This window comes from Chrysochloris asiatica, unplaced genomic scaffold, assembly GCF_000296735.1.
Source record: "Chrysochloris asiatica unplaced genomic scaffold, ChrAsi1.0 scaffold00014, whole genome shotgun sequence".
Lineage (NCBI taxonomy): Eukaryota > Metazoa > Chordata > Mammalia > Afrosoricida > Chrysochloridae > Chrysochloris > Chrysochloris asiatica.
The window spans coordinates 12,048,362-12,071,106 of record NW_006408532.1 but is presented as its reverse complement, the minus strand read 5'-3'; the positions used below and the strand labels follow the sequence as shown (position 1 = coordinate 12,071,106).

The 22,745-nt window shown below is 40.9% G+C and overlaps 1 protein-coding gene across 3 annotated transcripts in view; it reads left to right on the top strand.

The window, feature by feature from the left end:
- Positions 1 to 3,404: 3,404 nt before the first annotated feature.
- Positions 3,405 to 22,745, top strand: part of MED27 (mediator complex subunit 27) — a 340,395-nt gene continuing 321,054 nt past the window's right edge. For 2 of the 3 annotated variants that reach the window (XM_006834893.1, XM_006834892.1), the window contains exons 1-2: positions 3,443 to 3,645; positions 6,835 to 6,979. In XM_006834893.1, the coding sequence (XP_006834956.1) occupies positions 3,443 to 3,645; positions 6,835 to 6,979 (348 nt within the window). Of the gene's footprint in view, positions 3,646 to 6,834; positions 6,980 to 10,386; positions 10,389 to 11,126; positions 11,215 to 22,745 lie in introns of those variants that run through there. The other variant, XM_006834894.1, reaches the window with a different exon arrangement.

Sequence of the window (22,745 nt, the reverse complement as noted above, 5' to 3'; positions counted from 1 at the left end):
TGGCTTTCTAATTGCATATGGATTTCTAATTGCTGTTTTTTGTATGGTTTCCAATTTTTCATATCTTTTGTCAGTTTGTTCTTGTAGTGTTTTCCTGAAATTTTCTTAAATTTTTTTCTGTGTTCTATTTGCTTTCCTTGATCTTTCTCTCAATCTGTTGAAGGTGCCTAAATATCATTCTTGTAAATTCCTTATTAAATAGTTGTGACACCATTCTGATTCTGTATTTTGGTTCCTTGTTTCAGGCACTCTGTCTTATTTCTTTGTGTAAGCTGAAATTGTCCGTTTTCTCTGAGGCACTATGATGTCACTGTATTTATATATTCTTGATGATTGTATGTTGGTGTGTTGTCAGGCACTCACTAGCTCTCTCCTGGTGTAATAGAGACTGTTAGTGTGAATATAGTTCTCTGTCCTCTGCTTCTGTAACGTAGAGGACATGTTCAGGAGCTTCCAGAAGCAGGGGTCACAGTCCCAGTGCCCCACCCCAGGCAGAGTTGAGGCTGCACAGGAGGGGCTGCTGGGGTGTGGAGGGCAGGGCTGGGCACTGCCCACCCCCCGCACCCCCCTCCAGCTACCAGGAGGACCTAGAACAAGGGAAAACCGCACATACCCCCTTGCTGCCAACAGCCAGCCACATCTTGTATCTGCAGGCCACTGTATCAATTATTGTTGTCGTTAAGTGTTGTTGAGTTGGTTTCGACTCAAAGCTATCCTGTATAGGATTTCCAAGGAGTGGTGGTTGATTTGAATCACTGACCTTGCAATTAGTAGTCCAGTGTTTATCCTACAGTGCCACATCAGGACTCCAATAGCCACTCACAAAAGCTCAAAATGGCCAGACAACTAAATACCAGCTGACAGCTGCCTGTTTTTCTTCTCTCGCTGCTCCTGTTCAGCATCTTCTTCTAGTCAGCACTCAATCCACCTCTTTAGCCTATCCTCTGAGGCTTAGGGTTCCAGGATCACCATCTGTAGCTGTTGGTCTTTCATGTCTTTGTTGCAAAGGGTCTGCTCAGTGCATCTGTCTACTGCGCCGTGTTGTCCCAGAAGAGTTGTTGTTGTTGTCAGGTGCCATCGAGTCGGAACCGACTCATAGCGACTCCAGAAGAGTAGAGTCTAGTTTTTGAACAGAATTTATCTTTATTATTCCAGAACTAGAAAAAAGATTTGAATTGAAATGTTATATCAGGGGGTGAGGGTGGGGTAGAAGTGAAGGAAATAGGAAATTATTTGGGAATTTAGATTGAGGTGAGCTACACAATTTCAAACTTCTGGTCAGAAAAACCTGGCAAAACGGAGCATTTTCTACCACCATGACTGTGTATGTTCTGCTCTGTTGTGCATAAGGTTACTATGAGTTGGAACCGACACTCGATTCATTTTACAGCAACAACAACAGACGGTATGTAAGGAGTCTTGCAGTGTTCTGGTTAAGGACTGGGTTGGTTAAAAAAAGAAAAAGGTAGGTCATTTGAACCCACCAGTCTCTCTGCAGACGATGCTGCAGTCTGATTTCTGTAAAGATTACAGCCTTGGTGAATTTGTGGGGCAGTTCTATTCTATCGTATAGGTACATTAGAATTAATTCAATGGCAATTGGTTTGGGATTCTTTTCATACTGAATGTACACTGTGTTTACCTGTTCTCCATAGATGGACATTTAAAATAACCTATTTTGACATAATTTCAGATGATCAATTGCAAGAATTGTACAAGGAATACCTATATAGCCTTTACTCAGATTCCACAAGATTTTACCATATTTGCCTTATTCTTATTTCTCTAAGTATATATGCATACATATTATTTACATAATTTATTCTTCAAGGACATTATCTTACATAACCACATACACTTACCAGAATCAACATACCTTATCCAGATTAAACTAATTATCCCAATTATGTCAGCAAAAGAAAATCCTGGATCTATGCATTGCATTCAGTTGTCATGTCTCAGTATTGCTGTTGTTGCTAACTGCTGTCAAGCAGGCTCAGACTCATGGCAACCCAAGCACAATGGGGATCAGACTGTTGTGATCCATAGGGCTTTCATTTGCTGGGTTTTCTTCTGCATATCACTAGGTCTTTCTTCTTAGTCTGTTGTCTGAAAACTCAGTTGAACATACAAGCCTCCACCGCCAGATGAATGTTGGCTGTTATTTGTTCATTGTCTGGAATCAAACCTGGATCTTGTGCATGGAAGGCAAGGAGTCTACCGCTGAATTATCACTGCCCTTATCCACACGTCTTTCTGTTGTTGTTAGGTGTGCTCTTATGAAGTTGGTTCAGACTCATGCACAACAGACAGGAGCGGTCCTGTGCCATTCTCACAATGGTTGCTATGTTTGAGTCCATTGTTGCAGTCATTTTTGTCAATCCATCTTATTGAAGGCCTTCTTGTTTTTCACGGAACCGGAACTGCTATCCTTTATTGTTGTTGTTATGTGCCATGGAGTTTGTTCTGTCTCATAGAGACCCTGTAGTTAGTAGTCCAATGCTCAGCCTAAGTGCCACACCAGGACGCCAATCTCTACCCTGTTGTGTTGTTGTTAAGTGTCATCAAGTCAGTTCCCACTCTTAGTGACACTGTAGAGAGTTTCCCAGGAGCGCTGGGGAGCTTGAGCGTCTACCTTGTGGTTCAAACCGACTTTGTAGTACAGCGCATTAGCCCAGGGAGCCACACATGGACTTGGACTTTAATCAGGATACATTCTTATTCCCTTTTTCTTTTTCATGACCTCTGAGTTATTTTTCTGAAAAGTGAAAGGTTAGTTATTTTGTCAGATTTTCCATTTGAATTTTTCTGCTGTTATTAATGGATTCAGGTTATACATTTTTGCATTTATCGACGTACAATTTACTGCTCTGAGCAATTCTTTTCCATATGATTCCTAGAGTGGAAGTTTGAAGACAGTTTGAAGAAAGGCGAGATTTTTTTATATCTTCTCCTGAGATTATAACTTGACTTTTCCAAGTTAACTGTGTTCCTGTCCTTCCTCCCAGTTAGGTTGTTGTTGTTGTTAAGTGCCATCAAGTTGGTGTGGTGACCATGGACAGTTCAAACGAGCTTGCAGTCCAGCATTTACCCACAGTGCCACACCAGGACTCCAGATAGGTTGTTTAAGTTCAGACCCAAAGCGATGCTGCATAGGGGTTCCAAGGAGTGACTGGTGAGCTTGAACCGCAGACTTTGCGGCTCAAGCCGAGTATGCAGTCCAGTGCATTAACCTGTAACGCCACACCAGGACTCCCCAGGAGTTCCCAAATTAGGTTAATTCCAGTAAAAACCTTTTTTCGGATTGTGCCCCATAAAGTACCAGGGCCACCCACTCCTCACGAACTACATTTCCCAGAGGTCTTCGATGCCTACGTCATCAGTGAGCGCGACTTTTTGCTTGAGAAGCCGGCTTTGGGAAACCCGCTGTGCCGGCGACATCATGGCGGACGTGTTAAGTGTCGGAGTGAACCTGGAGGCCTTTGCCCAAGCCATTAGCGCCATACAGGCGCTGCGCTCTAGCGTGAGCAGGGTGTTCGACTGCCTGAAAGATGGCATGCGGAACAAGGAAACACTGGAGGGCCGGGAGAAGGCCTTCATTGCGCACTTCCAGGACAACTTGCATTCGGTCAACCGGGACCTCAAGTAGGTACCGGCTGAGGGGGCTGGAGTGGGGAACCAGCCCGATCCCGACCCTGCGCATCTTCCCAGTTAAGATGGTGGTCTCCCGTTCCTTTGTTCCCTGTTCTGTTTCCATCCTCTCTAAGCCTCTGTCTGCCGCTCAGACACACCTCGTCTCACACCCCCGCGTTCTCTTCTCCTGTTTCTTGGCCCCTTAGTCCTGGCTGTCTCCAGCCGCCGGACCCACTCTAGTTGTCACATTAGTTATGAAACATGCTGTTCCTCTGAACTTCCACATCTCATTTAACGTGACAAAAAATTCACCTGTAGGTCCTTTGATCCTTCATGTCTGATCATACAATATTGACAGAACCAGACAACCTGATTAGCGTGGCCCCCAAGTTACTAACGTGCGCTGGTCTGAGTCCGAGTTCCCCGCCCTTAAACCTGGAATTCTTTAGTTGTGCCCCCTGTCCCTCCCAAACGACACAGCAGGTCTTGATCTATCTGTCCCTCTTCCCCTATCATCTCCCTAATCAATATTCTGTAATTACCAACTGCTCCTGATAAATTTCTTCTTTTTAGAGTTAATCTCAGGAGAAACCAGTTTAATCATTTATGCTTAATTCTGTCTTTTCTCCCTTCACACACTCACACCCACACCCACCCATAGGAACTTGGGTCATTTAGGGTTAAGGATTGTACAGTTCCTTCTCTTTTTTAAAACTCAACTTCTTTACTTCTACTTTATAAGTGTTGCTGTAAGGAGTTAATGAGAAGATGTTTGTAAAATGCCTAGCACATGGTGGTGGTGGTGGTGTGCCCTGGAGTCAGTTTCGACTCGTAGCAACCCTGTATAGGGTTTCTGAGGCTATAAAGCTTTACAGGAGCAGAAAGCCTCATCGTTCTTCCACGGAACCGCTGGTAGTTTCGAACTGTTGATTGTGTGATTAGCAGCCTAACTCATAACCACTAAGCTACCAGAGTTCCTTTAGCACATTTTGTTGTTGTTGTGTGCCATCGAGTCGGTTCCGACCCATAGCGACCCTGTATAGGGTTTCCGAGGGTGTAAATCTTTACGGGAGTAGAAAGCCTCATCTTTCTCCCGTGGTGCAGCTGGTAGTTTCGAACCGCTGACCTTAAGTTCGCAGCCCGATTCGTAACCACTACGCTACCAGAGCTCCTTTAGCACATAGTTGTTGTTAATTTGTGAAGTGCCATCGAGTCGGGTTCCAACCCATAGCAACCCTGTATAGGGTTTCCAAGGAGCAGCTGGTGAACTTGAACCGCAGGCCTCCCAGTCCAAGTGGACTTTGCAGTCCAGCGCATTAACCAACAGCGCCAAACCAGGAGTCCTAGCACATAGTTGTTGTGAAGTGCTCTCGAGTCGGTTCCAAACCATAGCAACCCTTATAGGGTTTTCGAGGAGCAGCTGGTGAGCTTGAACCGCCGATCTTGCAGTTCAAACTGCTTTGCAGTCTGGCGCATTAACCTACAGCACTAGCACATAGTTGTTGTTGTTGTGTACCATCGAGTTGGTTTCGACCCATAGTGACCCTGTGTAGGGTTTCCAAGGAGCGACTGGTGAGCAGGCGTTCTATAATTAAGTAGGTCTGAAACTTGCCTTCCCTACAGCAGTCTTTCCCAGAGAGGTTAGAATTTCAGGATTTTTTCCTTTCATTTAACAGAACTTACCTTAACAGGAAGACCCCTAACGAGATGGATTGGCCAGGTGTTATCATTGATGGCGTCAGATGTGGCAGTGGTAGTGAGGTTGGCCCAGGATCGGACATTGTTTTGTTCTGCTGTGCATGGGGTCCCTATGGGTCGGTTCTGACTCGATGGCACCTGACAACAACAACAACACCTTAGCAGGGGAAGGCATTTAGTGAACTAGTCATCTTATGATTTTTTCTTTCTTTTTTTCTTCTTTCAACTTGATCTCCATAGTAACCAGATGGAAGGAGGTAGGATGGAAGAGGAGGTGGTGGCTAAATGATGAGTGCCTCTTTTGATTTTTTCCCTGAAGTAGTTGCCATTCTTTTTGGGGCAAAGCCAGGAAATCACACACCCCTCCTCAACTCCCACATTCACTTGCTGTTCTCTGGCATAGTGCCAGTTAATTCTTTGCTGGAGAAAATGCACTGGTTTCTTTATCTTTTCTTCCATTACCACTTTTTCTCTGTTTTTCTTTTCTTCATATGTTCAGAGTGTCAGAACACTTCACCATCTTAGAAAGTTTTTAAGATGTTTACATTGCTCCCTTTACTTTCTTAAATCTTTGTACAATAGTACCAAGAAGAAGGTGCTAAAGATTCTGAAACTAATACAGCATGAGAGGCTTTTTTTAGGGAGACTTCTCATATTGGCACTTTGGGACTGGCCCCTCAAAACGTGATACGATCCTGGATTGTGTTGTTGCAGTTGGCTCCCTTTTCCAAGCTTCGCTGGAGTTTTCCTGCTAGACTGAAATGTTTGTTTGACACAGCCCCCTCCGTGGTGTCTTCCCATTCCATTTGTTTATTTTATTTCTTCTTTGTTTTGTTAAGTTTTACCATCTGTGAAGCATCATGTACAAATCTATCCCTATGTGAATGATAAATAATCAGCATTTATTCAGGTACTTGCTGTTCTGCCAAATGAAATGATCTGCACGTGGGTCTGAAAACCATTAGTGAGAAGCAGTGTTATGCCACAATTCAAAATTCCAAAAAGTCCCCTTCTCCCTGCAGAGAATAATTGTAGCTGTCAAATCCTGATTTTAGGAGCGATATTATTGATTCCAATGAGCTCTGGTAGCATAATGGTTACAAGTTGGGCTGCTAATCTCACGGTCGGCAGTTCGAAACTACCAGTGGTTCTGCGGGAAAAAGATGAGGCTTTCTGTTCCCATAAAGATTTATAGCCTCAGAAGCCCTATTCAGGGACACTAAGTGTCAGAACTGACTCCACGGCACATAACCAGGCACATAACCACTACCGTTACTGATTCCAGTGCTCTTTTTTCCCTCTGGAATGACACCAGGAAGCTCATTCAGATTAAGGTAAGAGATTTCCTTGCTTGCCCTGAATACATTTAACATTCCAAAAAGTATTTCTTTTTAAGGGGCTTCTGATGGACCACTTGAAGAGCAATCTTTGGCAATGGCGTTTGACTTTACTTTGGAGTTGAAGTGGACTCAAGCTTATTTGCTTTATCTGTTTACTTTTCAGTGAGTTGGAACGTCTGAGCAATTTGGTAGGCAAGCCATCTGAGAACCACCCTCTCCATAACAGTGGGCTCTTAAGCCTGGATCCTGTGCAGGACAAAACTCCTCTCTATAGCCAGCTCCTTCAGGCGTATAAATGGTCAAACAAGGTAAGGAGGACGCATTATCAAAGAAAGTAATCTAAGACAACCGAAGTTTTCTCACATCTTAAATTGCAGAATGTGAGGATGATTTTTTGTTGTTGTTGTTGAGCATAGGATCATACAATTGAAAGTTTTAGAGTTTCTCTTTAAGCTATTTAATAGTCTTTTGAAGTCTTTAGGAATAATGATACATAGGTGTAAAAAAAAGCATTTTTTTTTTTTTTAACAAGAGTTTTTAACCTGGGGGTTTAGTGTGGGGAGCAACTTTTATGAGCCCCTTGAAATTACATGCAAAATGTTATGGTACGTACATATTTTATCAGGAAGGACTTATAGCTTTTATCAGATTCTCAGTGATCCATGACCCTCTAAGGACGGACCCTCTCAGGACTGGTGGTGTAAGTGCTGAGGGCTTCCATTGTATTATTTTCCCCCTGTTGTTGATGTAAGAACATCATTAGAATATTGCTTGTTAGGTTACTCTTTAATTACTACCTAATTGCTTTAGACTCTGTCTGAGGAAGCTACTTAACACACTTTATAGACTTTAATATTCAGGTTTTGTTCAGCAGGCAGGCCTGTTGCAGAGACCCTAAGATAGTGTAAAAGAAACACTCACTGTAGCCCCCAAATATCAGGGAACACTTAGGTTTATAAGCCTGGGGATAGTTGTTTACTATATTGACGGGTTCCTTTTGTTTATGTGCAGTGGATTGATATGTGTATGTGTGTTGTTTTTCTGTTGAGGGGGAAGGATTTTGGAAGCTTTCATTTATACCATACTTCCTCTCAGGAAATACTTCGACACTTACTGGTCTTGAACGGCTTTGTCCTCTCTAGCTGTTGATCGTCTTTTCCTTCCCTTTAGTGATCCTTTCCCTTTAGGTCTTGGATGATGGGTGAACCTTGCCAGCTTTCCTGCTGTGCACAATTTCTTCTCTGGATTTCTCTATAGAAATATTGTAGTTTCTTTGAAGTGCAGCTCCTGGAAGCTGAATCTGAGATTTATGGAAAAAGTGATTTTCCATGGGGTATTAAAGAAAGAACTTGAAGCTTAAATGAATACTTTTAGTGTATATACTCTTTCTCTCAAACTCTGGACTGCTGGTGACAAACCCAATGCCCAATTCAATCTAGGTTAAGCAAAAAAAAAAAAAATTCAACTGAAGCATTCTACGAGGTTCTAGTATGAGGCTCAGCTAATGAGGATCAAGGTAGGTACTCTAATGGGTGGCAGCAACCTGTCACTCTTGCTACCTCTAGATTTGCTTGTTTCTGTGTTGGCTCTAATGCTTTCCAAGAGGTGGGGAAGGTAACCCTTGGCAAATGTAGGCTTGCCTGATTCTTGTACCTAGTGAGCTCCTGGTGTCCATATTGTTGTTGTTAAGTGTTGTCGAGTCACTTCTGACTCATAGCGACCCTGTATAGGATTTCTGAGGAGCAGCTGGTGAGCTTGAACTGCCGACCTGCGATTCAGACAGACTTTGCAGTGTAACGCATTAACTCACAGCACCATACCCTGCTTGACAGGTGGCTCCAAGATGGTACATTGAACCCAGCAGAAGGAATTGTTATTGGCCAGCTTTGATCACCTGAGCCATGGAGTGGGGTTTGGGGGATTCTTGAAACTGGAGAGAGATAGGTCCTACAGAAGGGGCTGCATGGTAAACAAGAAAATTCTAGTTTTTTGTTGCAGTTGCAGAGACTAGATGTGAGATTGTTCCAGCCACACACACACTACACTGCTCTCCCAGGTTGTCCTGTGTGAATGGAACTTCCTTGTTTTTCTGGGACACTTTTGATCATTTAAACCTGATTTTACTGGATGGTTGGGTGGAATCTGGTCAGTAGGTGTGTGGTTTGACTTGTTTGTGGTTGTACTCCTTGTAGAAAGTTTTGCTTTTTTCTTTTTGGGATAAGAAAGCTCTGTTTTTGTATCATGTCAGTAAGGTTGTTTTTGGAATAGAGTGACAGTACTGGGAAGATTTAGGTTGATCTTAAAACCATGAGTAACTTTAAATTGAAGTGGTGACATGTAATATTTTAAGTGAAGATGGCTTTGTTTGCCAAATTACAGATGATTAAAATAGAAGCCCCTTCTTTGTTTCTCCTCACTCCCAATCAGCTTCATGGTGGAAAAGCGGTTGTGTTAAAGCAAATAAATATTACGTATGTGGAACTTCTTACCCTTGGAGATGCTTCTTGTTATTGTGCCACACCAGGACTCCAAAAATGTACACAGAAATTCATCCTCTGATAAATCCCAAATGAGCAGTGTGAGGGCACCTGGGGTTCTAGGCATGTCTTTGGCCTGCTGAAGTTAAGTATCTGTAAAGTGTTCTTTCATCAGCTACTTGGTGCTATCAGTAGAGGGATTTTGGGTTTTCTTGTACCATTAATCAATAGAGATAACAAGAATAATTAAGAGGTGATTTAATTCAATCTCTTATTTTAGAACCCTGCATGCTGAGACCCAGGTAACTGACCTTTTCAAGACTCTCCAGCTAGACTTTTAGTTTGGAGTTTTGAAATTAATTCAGTGTTTTCCTCTAAAACTTGATGGCTTAATCCAATATGACTATAGGAAAGTTTTTTTCCCTTTAACCTGAATTCTAGAAATAAGTCATATATTTTATTCATGCACCTGTGCACATTGTCCTAAATTTTAATGGTATATTGAAGTATGGGTATGGCAAATGCATGATACATGAATACTGTTACACTGTTGCTGTTGTCTAGGGCAGACCTCAGTAATCAACCATGACTCTCTCCTGCTAAAGTTGTTTATGGATTTAGATTCATCTCAGCTCTGTATTCTGGGATTAGGCTGCTGCTGCTAATTCAAATTGGATGAAAGGTGTATGAGTAAATCCTGTCCTATTTAATTTGTATTTATTTATGCCTTACCTTATTCTGGAAAGGATTTTAGAAGGATTATAAAAATACAGAAAACCCAGGAAGAAAAGTAGCATCGGAATAGGAAAACAAGGGTTGTTGTTGATAAATGCATTAAGTTCCTACTCAAGTGTTGTTGTTAAGTGCCGTCGAGTGGGTTCTGACCCATAACAACCCTGCTGCGTTTGAACCACCGTCTTTGCAATTCAAACTGATCTTGCAGTCCAGTCCATTAGCCCGCAGAGCCATACCAGGACTCATACGGGTTCATTTAGTTAATAAATCCCCAAATACCCACAAGACATAAATTTCCAGCAGGAGAAATGGACGAAGCAAACAATTATATGTGTTTATCTCGCCTCTTCTACAAATGAAAAGAGCTTTTTAATTGCTGAAGCTTTCATCATTCATCATTTTACCCTCAAAGAGTTTAAACCATAAGTGCATTCATATATTAAGTGAAGTTTGGGGTAAGTTGTCAGTGCCAGCTTTATGTGCTGTTGGCTAAGAATTGAAAGAAGTATGGGAAAGACTTTGATACCACCCATCATATGATGAACTTTCTGTTTTATGTACTGTCGGCCCTAGACAAGTCTCATTCATGCCTGATGACTGTTTTCTGTAGGGGATTTTGTAATTTTTGTGAAGTCAGTTGAAATACTAATTACATGGTTGTTGTTTTTTTTAAGTGCTGTCGAGTCAATTCCAATATGGTAGTTGGTATAATTGTTAGAATAACACAGTTAAAAATTAATCTAATCTAATGAAATGATGTCCAGTTGCTGTGAGCAGTACTTTTTCTGTGCTGAATTGGAGACAGTAATCCTTAAAAGAAAGCTTTTAAGGATTAGGTACCTGTAGATAATTGTTCTGCAGAAGGATGATAAAATCTCTTGACTAGGGCAAAAAATAATTGGCATCAAATCTGTCTTGTTCTTGCTATAAAATAGATAAATGTAGACTTTATGTTGGTATATTATGTTCAGATAATTCAGAGTTAGACTGAACTTATTGTACGAGTTCCTTTCTGAAAGTTTCTAACATACTACCATTTGGCTTTTATGTCTGGCTTTGATTTTTCTTCATTTGTTTGTGGCAGAAGGTTACTTGTGTATTTGCTTGGAGAAGAAGATTAAGACCAGTTTTTTTTTTTTTTTATCTGATGACATCTGCAGCAGCAAAGATCCCAGAGATGCCACTTTCTACTGGAGGTGCTGTTGCTGCTTTTTTTTTTTTTTTTAACATGCTTAAATTACAGACAGCACCTTTCTGTTCTAAGAATATTCTTTTGGAAAGTCTGAAGACACTTCCTCCATTCTATACTCTTTGTTAACTGTTCTATCCTAATCTAGTTATGGAGTCCTGGTGTGGCACTGTGGGTTAATACATCACACTGCAAAGTCGTTTGAACTACAAGGTCAGTGGTTCAAGCTCACCAGTTAATTCTTGGAAACCCTGTACAGGGTTGTATGGGTCGGAATTGACTCGATGGCACTTAACAATCTAGTTATGGTGTCCTGGTGTGGTGCTGTGGGTTAATGCGCTAGATTGCAAAGTCAATTTGAACTGCAAGGTCAGTGGTTCAAGCTCACCAGCCATTCCTCGGAAACCCTGTACAAGGTTGTTGTAGGTCAGAACTGACTTTACTGCACTTAACAACAGCAATAGTCTAGTTTTTTAAGGGCAGTAGTTTGAATTTACCAGTCACTCCACGGGAGAAAGATGAGGGTTTCTGTTCCTGTAAAGATTTACAGCCTTGGAACTGACTCAGTGGCTCATAGCCGCCACCAATCTAGTTATTTAATAACTTTGTTATTATAGCATTCATATCTCTTAAATCCATTTTTGAAGGTATTCTTTATGTTTTTGTGTCATAGCTAATAGTAATTTTAAGTTGGACGATTGCTCCTTTTCTTTTAGGGGCCTTGTGCTCCTTGGAAGGGCCACTGATAGCAGTTCCAACTCATAGTGACCCTGTATAGCAGGAGTGGGGAGCGTCCGACCTGTGCGCTGTATGGTGTGTTGAGGAGTCGGTTCCAACTCACAGTTGTACAAGGTTTCCGAGGCTGTAAATCTTTATGGGAACAGAAAGCCTCATCTTTCTCCCGTGGAACAACTGGTAGTTTTGAACTGCTGACCATGAGGTTAGCAGCCCAATTTGTAACCACTATGCTACCAGAGCTCCTTGTGGGCTGTATAAGGCCCTCAAAATCATTTGGTCTGATCTTGCCAAGGCAACCACAGGCAGGACTTGAAATTCAATAAATCTAGGAGCTTTTTTCATAGCAACGTAAATTTATATTAAGTGAATCATAATAATGTACATTTTGAGGGACAAGCAAGGAACGGCTGTTGTGGGTTGGACAGGGCACATATAAGTACTTGACGGGACAGATACATAAGCTTCTTGTTGGCTGCTCACAGCCTGTTTGTCTGTATTGCAGTGACTCAGAGGATAGTCAGTGCCAGGCAGGCTGGGAGTGTACATGCCGTTGAAATGGTCACATGCTATGATGAAGCTGCGGCGACCCGGTGATGATGAGATGACATGCAGTGAGATGATTCCTGGAGATGTGCATGACCTTGACAATGATCGACAGCAATGTTGTTGACATCTTTGTTGACACAGACGATAACTCCAGTACAGTCTTTATTCACACGTCTGCCATCAACAGTCCTCGCAAAAACTGAACCTCAGATGAAGATGACGGAAATTACAGTACACAGTAAAGACCTCAAGAGTCAATGATATGAACATTGGATATGTTTCAAATCCAAGATGTAGAATCAGAACAACGATCAAAGCAAAAGAATTGCATTGCTGGCAACACACACACTGGGTATTTGTTAAAACTTAAGTGGTGTGATGTCCTACAAATGGCTACTACAAAGAAAAAAAACTTGATGCAGAGTGTGGAGCTTTCCAAGAGGAATGGACAAATAATATTTTTTTTTGTTGAAACCAAAGGCAAATTTTGTGCCTAGTGTGTGGTGATGCGTTAGGAATAATGAGAAAAGTCAATCTAGAGCATCATTACAGCTCAAAACATGCTAACGCACTTGGGAGGCACATGCATCTGGATAAAATCTGCTCTTCAGCGGAGTTTGGAATCACAACAGGCTGCTTCACTAGGGCCTCATTGTGACAGAGACAACATTACTTAGATGAGTTATGTAGTGAACAAACTAATGGCAAAGAAACAGGCCTCAGGTAGAAGGAGAGTTTGTGAGAGAGTGCAGGGTGGCTGCTTCCAGTTGTTAGCACCTGACAAAAATAAAATTGTTTCAGAGTGTTAGTTTGTCTCACATTGGATTGCTGACTTAGCACAAGATGTTGAAAAAACATTGAAGGAAATTTCCAATTTTTCTCTCTGGCTTGTGATGAGACAATGGACATAACAAATATTGCCTAATTGGCAACTGCAGAGTTTGACACTCGAGAGAAACTGATGTCACTGGGAATCATGCATGGCACTAGAAGAGGTGAGGATAGGATGTGTTTTGTCAAAAAAACTTGAGCTAACATTTGAAAAGTTAAGTGGCTTTACTACAGATGGAGAGCTAGCCATTGTTAGCTCACAAAAAGGATTACTTGGCATTTGTCAAGGAAGAACTGAATTGTCTCAGCCTTGAGCTAAGTGATTTAATTATATGGCACTGCATCATCATACATCAAGAAAGTCTCTGCACAATTGTGGCAGCTCAACAATGTGGTATAACAATAGTGTCATTTGTAAATTTTGTCAAAAGCAGAGGGTTTAACAGCCACCAGTTTAAGGAGTTAGTAAATGATCTTGACTCTGAGTATGGTGATCTTGTTTATCACTGTGAAGTGTGGTGGCTGAGTTATGTATTATCATGAGGTTTTACAGTTGCGGGATGAAGTCAAGGAGTTCATGGAAATGAAGGGAAATCCTGTCCGGGAACTCAGTGATAGCAAGTGGGTGTGAGCTAGCCTTCATGGTGGACATTACCAAGTACCTCTCAGAGCTGAACGTCAAGCTGCAGGCCTCCAGCCAGCTTCTAATTGAGGCGTTTAATGAAAGACTCCAAGACATGAAAAGTAAACAAGACATGAAAATGGAACTAAACATTTTTGCTACACCGCTCAATGTGGAACCAGCTGATATGCCTGATAAACTACCACATAAAATCATTCAGCTGCAAAGCGATGAGATGATGATCTTAGGTACACTAGCCTCCCACTGCTTGAGTTCTGTGTTTGTAACAATTTATTGCTGTGAGCTGTTTTTTTGAAAACTTACAACAAAGAGTCGACTGTGCTCCAGATGACCAATGCAAACCTGGAAAAGCAGTTGCAAGTAGTAACATGTATACCAGCTAACATCACATGCCTCACCAAAGAGAGGCAGTTCCAGCCTTTACTTTGTCATTGTTAAGTGCCATCAAATCAGTTCCGATCCACATTTTCACAATGTTTAAGTATTCTTATCCAGAAGCATGATATATGCTTCCATTTTTATAAATCTCTTTTGTTTTCCTGCAGTAGTGTTTTGTAGTTTTTTTTGGTACCGGTTTTTTGTTTGTCTGGTTACATTTATTCCTAAATATTTCATCCTTTGGGTGGGTATTGTAAATGGTCTTGTTTTCCTAATTTCCATTTCAGTGTCGTTATTATGAGATGATGAGCTTAGGTACACTAACGTCCCACTGCTTGAGTTCTGTGTTCGTAACAATTTATTTCTGTGAGCAGTTCTTTTCAAAACTTATAACAAAGAGTCGACTGTACTCCAGATGACCGGTGCAAACCTGGAAAAGCAGTTGCAAGTAGTAACATCATGTATACCAGCTAACATCACACGCCTCACCAAAGAGAGGCAGTTCCAGCCATCACTTTGTCATTGTTAAGTGCCATCAAATCGGTTCCGATCCATAGCAACCCTGTATAGGGTTTCTGAGGAGCACCTGGAAAGTTTGAACCACCGCCTTGAAATTCATACCGACATTGTGATCAAGTGCTTATCCTATAACACCACACCAGGACTCTAGCCATCACATTGTTGTTCAGTGCTGTTAAGTAAGTTCCAATTCAGCAATCCTGTATCAGTTTTCTAAGGAGCAGCTGGTGACTTTGAACTGCTGACCTTGTGGTTCAAACCAACCTTGGGATTAAGTATTTATCATGTGGTGCCACACCAGAACTCAGAAGTGAGTTAATTAAATGTTTGACCAAATATATAGCAGGCTAATGTATAAGTTGGTAATTTTGTATTGTCCGTGAATGATGTTATAAATATCCAAATGGCCCTTGGCAGAAAATGCTGTATAGGGTTTTCAAGGAGCATCTGGTGGGTTTAAATTGCCAGTCTTGAGATTGGCAATCCAGTGTGTATCCTACAATGCCATACCAGGACTCCTTGAAAAGAGTCTAGGTTATAGTTATGTGTAGATGCTAAACCATAAGCCCCAAAGGGAGAGGTACTATGTCTAACTTGTTCCTACTGAGAGTCCCCAGCATCTCGCAGGACTCCTATACCCAATGTTCAATAAAATTCATTGGATAAATGAAAGAATAAATAAAAATTTTTTCATTTGAGTTTTTAAATTTACAACTCCTTTTGTGGTTTGCTTGTTTGTATTTTTGATGAAGTATGATAAGGGCATTTCCATTTTTATCCATTAATGAATGAGAAATCTTGTGTTACTTGTAGATGAGAGAAAACTTTGAGATGCCATGATGGAGGCCAGGGCTGGCTTCCAGAAGGATAATTTGGAAGGACAAGGTGAGGTCACATGGTGAACTGATGATAAGCTCTTTGAGGGTACATTGTTTGTCATCCAGGGTGCCCTTTCCACATGAGCTGGGTTTCAAGACTATGCTTAAGAGAGGACAGACTTGATAGAAGTCTTGGAGTTGATTGAGTCAGGTTAATTTGAGTTGCTGCCCCTGATGTCAGGTATTCTGTGGCAGCTGTTGTTTGAGCAGCGATGTGGAAAGTAGAGAGTCAGTTCCACTAAGTCTCTAAGGGATTACCTTACTTTTTGTATTATCAATAACAAATTTTCTGTTCCAAGGGAGCCCTGGTAGTGCTGTAGGATAAGCATTTGACTGCTAACCGCAGTTCAAACCCACCAGCCTCTCTGAGGGAGAAAGATGAGGCTGTCTGCTCCCATAAAGATTCACAGTCCTGGAAACACTATATAAGGCTGCTATGATTCAGAATTCACTTAATTGTAGTGAGTTTGGGTTTAATTTCTTTTGCTAGATTTTACCTTATAACTATGCCCATTTTTGATTCATTTTTTTTTTTTTTTTCTATACCAGATATATGTTCAGGGAAAACAGACCCATTTAAAATAGAATGAACAAAGAAAATTTGGTTCAAGAAAATCCCTTGAAGTGCCCCAAAACTTAATCATCATGACCTTAGGATCAGGAACTGTTCTGGATTTTCCTTATTGTTAGCAAAGGCTGTTGATCTGAGGTTTCGTCTAGTCAGTTCTGACTCATAGGGACCTTATGTACAACAAAATGAAACACTGCCCAGTTTTGGGCCATCTTCACAAATGTTGCTATGTTTGAGTTCACTGTGACAGCACTGTGGCAGTCCATCTCTTTGAGGATCTTCTTTTTTGCTGAGCCTTTACTTTACCAAGCATGATGTTCTTCTCTAGGGACTGGTCCCTCATATCCAAAGTACAGAAGACAAAGTCTCGCCATCTTTGTTTCTGAAGAGCATTCTGGTTGTTCATCTTCCCATGTCAGATTTGCTCATTCTTTTGGCAGTGTATGGTATAATATTTTAATAATCAGAATCCCATAATTCAGTTTCATCTGTTCTTCTTGGACTTTCCTTATTCATTATCCACCTTTCCCATGCATCTGACAATACCTTGGCATGGGTCAAGCACATCTTAATCCTCAAGGTGACATCTTTGCTTTTGAATACTTTAAAGAGGTTAATTTTGCAGCAGATTTACCTAGTGCAATATATCGTTTGATTTCTTAACAGCTGTTTTTATGGGTGTTGATTGTGGGTCCAAGTAAAATGAAATCTTTGGCAACTTGTCTTTTTTCCATGTATCATAAAGTTGCTTGTTCCAGTTGTGAGGATTTACATTTTCTTTATGTTGAGGTGTGTTATTCATACTTCGGTCTTTATCAGGAGTGCTGCTTCAAGTCCTCTTCACTTTCAGCAAGCAAGATTGTGTTATATGCATATTACAGGATGCCATGTTGTTCTTCCTATAGTCCAGCATCTTGGATTATTTGCTCAGTATATGGATTGAATAAGTATGGTGAAAAGATACTATACACATCTTTCCTGTGTGTAAATCACGCAGTATATCCTTATTCTATTTGATTGACTGCCTCTGGGTCTCTGTACAGGTTCTGCATGAACACAGTTTGGTTTTTTTGAATGCCCATTCTTTGTAGTGTTATCCATGATTTGTTATGATTCACACAGTCTAATGCTTTTACATCAATAAAACACAGGTAAACATTTTTTTGGTATCCTTTGCTTTCAGCCGAGATCCATTTGACATTAGCAGTGATATTCCTCATTTCCCATTGTATTCTGAATCTGGCTTGCATTTCTGGCAGTTCCCTTCCAATGTACTTTTCTGCAACTGTTTTTTGTAGTATTTTCAGCAAAATTTTACTTGGGTGTAATATTAATGATTTGTTGTTGTTGTTAAATATTAATAATGTTGCTTTTAAGTGCCATCAAGTCGCTGCCGACCCATAGCAACCCTATATAGGGTTTTTGAGGAGCAGCTGGTGAGCTTGAATATTAATGATACTGATTGATAATCTCCACATTCTCTTGGAATATTTTCTTTAGAATGTATTGGATCTTTTGCAGCCGGTTATCCAGGTAACTTACTTCCAAATTTCTTAGCATAGCCAAGTGAGCGCTTCCAGTGTTGTATCTTTTTTTTTTAAGGTTTTTATTGTGGATTGAGTGAAAGTTTACAGGGCACATCATCAGTTTCACATTCAACCATTCATATGACTTGTTTCATTACATTGATTATAATCCCCTCCATACATCATCAGTTAACAGTGTTTCTCTCTATCCTCTTTAGCTTTTTTGGGGGGGAAAAACTTTGCCTTTTTGGAATTTACAGTCTCGGCTTTTAGGGAAGGTTTTTACATTTATCTGTGGATATCCAGGGCTCATGTATGCGATTACTAACAAGCATACTGAATAATCAGATGAGGGACAGTTTGCTATGTCTGCTAGGTGGCTAAAGTCTGATCCTCAGAGCCTATGGTTTGGATGGTCTGCAACGCTTGGGCCCACAGGGCCTTGAACTCCTGACCGGGTCTGCACGGTCTGCATCAGATTCCCCCTTATTTATTGTTTGTTTAAGGGACGCTGCCTGTCTTAGGCAGTCAGTGCGAATTCCTCCGTCTTACCTGTCATCGAAACTCATTGCAGCATGGCAATGGTTCTATCTTAGGTTGCCGAGGTTCCACGTGATCCTTACCCGTCTCTGGCCACACGTCCAGCATAACAGTGTTGTATCTTTTTTTGGGAAACATCCTTGGTGCCTTATTTTTCGTCAGTGCCTTCAGGGTAGCTTGGACTTCTTCCTTCAGTACTATCAATTCTTTTTTATATGCTGACTCCTGAAATGGTTGCATGTCAGCTAATTCTTTTTGGTTCAGTGATTCTTTTCCTTCCATCTTCTTTTTTATTGTGTGTGTGTATATGACTTTATTTTTATTTTTTAACTTTTTATTATGAATTGAGTGAAGGGTTACAGACAAATCATCAGTTTTACATTCAACAAATCATACACTTTCTTTAATCTCAATGATTAAAATTCCCTCCAGGCAACAACAGTCATCCTGCTTCCTCCCACCTTCCCATTCCTTCTCAACTTTGCCCACTAGCATATGTTGCCCTTTTGATTTTAAATGATTGACCATTCCATGGTAAGCATACCTTGCTAATGTTGTTGTGTCGTTCAGCACCCCCCCTGTCGTCGTCTCCCCCCTCCCCCCCCAATAAATCTGTCTGGAGTCCTAACACTGTAGGATAAGCACTGGATTGCAAGGTCGGTTTGAACTGCAAGGTCTGTGGTTCAAACTCACCAGTCCCTCCTCTCTCGGAAACCCTGTATAGGATTGCTATGAGTCAGAATGCACTTGACAACAACATAAACCTATTTGCTGCTTGGCTGAAATTTGGGCTATGAGGGTGAGTTCCTTTCCATACCTGAAGGGTGGTTGAGTGCCATAGTCTCAGGCTCCTCCAGTCTCTTTCTGACCAGTAAGCCCTGTCTTCAACCAACTCGATGGTACTTAGCAATAACATCTTCTTTGAAGCATCAAAAGAGGATGTTGTTATTAAGTGCTGTCGAGTCGGTTTCTACCCATAGCAACCTTGTATAGAGTTTCTGAGGAGTGGCTGGTAAGCTTGAACCACTAACCTTGCAGTTCAAACTGACTGCAGTCCAGCACGTTTACCCATATCACCTCACAAGGACTCCATTTTACCCATAGAGTCCTTCAGTACTGCCACTACTGGCTTATATTTTCTTTCTCTAGTTATTTCAGCTTAAGAAATGCCAAGTGTGTTCTTCCCTTTTGGTTTTCTAATGCCAGGTCTTTGCATATTTCATTATAGTACTTTGTCTTTTTGAGCTGCCCTTTGAAATCTTTTACTTCATCATTTCTTCAATTTGCTTTAGCTGCTGTGCACTCAAGAGCATGTTTCAAAGTCTTCTCTGACATTCATTTTCCTCCTTTCCTGTCTTTAAATGACCTTTGCTTTCATTGTGTATGATGCCCTTGATGTCACCCCACAACTTGTCTGGTCTTTGGTCATTAGTGTTCAGTACATCAAATCTGTTCTTCCCGTGGTGTCTGAATTCAGGAAGTATACACCCAAGGTTGTAATTTGACTCTTGGTCTTGCCTTAATTTTCTTCAGCTTCAACTTGAACTTGCATGGTCTTTTCCACAGTCAGCGCTTGGCTTTGTTCTGACTGGATGATATTGAGCTTCTTCTTCATCTCTTTCCACAAATGTAATTGATTTGGTTCCTGTGTATTCCGTCTGGTGAGACCCACATATAGATTCATATAAGTCATTGGTCTTGTGAAATTCTATCCTGCATTCTCTGGCATCATTTCTATCACTGTGGCCATATATTTCAACTGCTGAGTCGTCTTCTTTTCTTCTAACTTTGGCATTCCAGTCACTAGTAATGATCAATGCATCTTGATTGCATGTTTGATCAATTTTGGTAAAAGTTGTTTTTACCAAAAGAAGTTGGTAAACATTTTCAATTTCTTCATCATTGACAGTGGTTGGTGCATAAATTTGAGTCATAGTTGTATTAACTGGTCTTCCTTTTAGGCTTATGGATATTATCCTATCACTGGCAGTATTATACTTCAGAGTAGATCTTGAAATGTTCTTTTTGACAATAAATGCAATGCCATTCCTCTTCAATTTGACATTCACATGATTGTCAAGATTCAGAATGGCTGTTACCAGTCTATTTCAGCTCACCAATGCCTAAGATAGCTATGCTTATATTCATTCCATTTCATTTCTGATGACTTCCAATTTTTCTTCATTCATACTTTGTGCATTCCATATTCCAATTAATAGATATTTGCAGCCACCGCTTCTAATTTTGAGTCATTTCAAATCAGTAAATGAAGGTCTTGAAAGTTTTACTCCATCATATCATTAAGGTCAATTGTGCTTATGGAGGCAGCTTTTCCCTGGTTGTCTTTTGAATACTTTTCAATGTGAGGACATCATCCTTCTGGCATTATACCATGAAGTTCTTATATTATACCATGGGCCAAGGTTTTTAGTAGCTTGCTAGACCTTCTTCCTAGTCTGTGTCAGTCTGGAAACGCCACTGGAACCTGCCTATCATGAGTGACCCTGTTGGTGTTTGGAGTAGCTGTGGCATAGCTTCCAGCATCACAGTAACATGCTAGTCACCTCAGTATGACAGACTTACAGATGAGTTACAGGTTTGTTCTTTCCCCTAAAGCTAATCTTCATAGACCCAGACATTCAAAATGAACTTGTTAGCATAATGAGTTCAAATGCAAGAGGGCTTCAAAAAGTTCATAGAAAAATTACATTACCTTTTTTTTTTTTGTTTCTTAAATGTTTTATTGTGAATTATGTGATAGTTTACATGGGAGAACATTAGTTTTACATTCATTCTATTGTATTTCATCTCATTGCCATGGTTACAATTCCCTCCATGCAATCCTTCCCCCCTTACATTATCTTTTAATTAAATTTTTCCGTGAATTTTTTGAAGCCCTCTCATATAGTATAAACTGTTGTGGTTAGCCTCACACCTTAGAGTCTCTGCTTCGGTCACCACCCAGGAGCTCTTCTGAGAAGAAGGAGTCACAAAACCAAAAGGAACACAGCAACAGTATTAAACCAATTCACTGAATTTCTAGATAATACTGAAGCCAGACATAAAGGTATTAAAGGCTGAAATGTATATTCTGGAGTCAGCCTACTTGGGTTCTGTTCTAGCTCTGTACTTACTTTGCCTTGTAATGGTAAAAAAAACTTTCTGAGCATTAGTTTCCTCATCTGTAAAATGAAAGTAGTAATAGTATATGTATCATAGGTTGTAACGAGGTTTAAGTGAAATAATGCATGTAATGCATAATGGGGACTCCTGGTATGGTGCTGCAGAATAATGCACTGGACTGTAAGGTCAGTTTGAACTGCAAGGTTGGTGGTTCAAATCCACCAGCTGCTCCTTAGAAACCCTATACAGGGTCACTGTGAGTTGGTACCAACTCAATAGCACTTAACAACAACAATGTTGTTAGGTGTTATCGAGTCGGTAACAACAGCAGCAGCAATGCATTATAGACGAATTCACAATGGAAGTGCTAAATATGTGATAATTATTATTAGCAAGCAGAGTAATAATGTGTGACTCTGTATTTATTTATGGAGAGGCAGTATGGCTCATGATGAAGAGTGTAGACTCCAGAGCTAGGCCACTTTAATTCACATCCCCTCTTTGCTACCAAGCAGCTGTTCGGTTATCTTCTTTGTGCCTCAGTTTTTCTTTAAAATTGGGATGAGTACTTTATATACCTCAGAAAGATGGTGGTGGTGGTTATATGCTGTGGACTGGTTCCAACTCATAGCAACCCAGTATAGGGTTTGCAAGGCTGCATATCTTTTTATGGGAGCAGAAATATTCATCTTTCTCTTGCAGAGAGGCTGGTAGATTAGAACTGTCAATATTGTGGTTAACAGTCTAACTCACTATACTGTCAGAGCACCTTTTCAGAAAGTTGGTAGGAGGACTAAATGAGGTAAGACAGTAAAAGACTTTGCTGGCACATGGTTAGAACCCTCTAGGCTTTAGGGGAGACATTGTTATCTGAAACACTGAAGAGGAGAGACCTCCCGGAAGTGCCTGTCTTGCCTAGTGACTTCTTTACCATTACACACTTAACTTTAAAATGTTGTTGTTAAGTGCTGTTGAGTCTGTTCTGACTCATAGCAATCCTGTGTAGGGTTTTCAAGGTGTAGCTGGTGCGTTTGAACTGCCAACCTAGCAGTTAGAGTCCAGTGCTTATCTAATATCCCATATTAGGACTTCAGAATATTCTTCTGAAATTTCTACAAATTAGAGATTCCTGTAGGTAATCAGAATCTCCCCTCCCACACCCTTTCTGGGAAGCCTGAGCATAGATAACAATAACTCACACATTCATATGAATTAGTTGAGGTGGGGGGTTCTGGTAGCATAGTGGTTGCGAATCGGGCTGTGAACCGCAATGTCAATAGTTTGAAACTACCAGCTGTTCCACGGGAGAAAGATGAGGCTTTCTGCTCCTGTAAAGATTTACAGCCTCGGAAACCCTGTACAGGGTCGCTATGAGTCAGA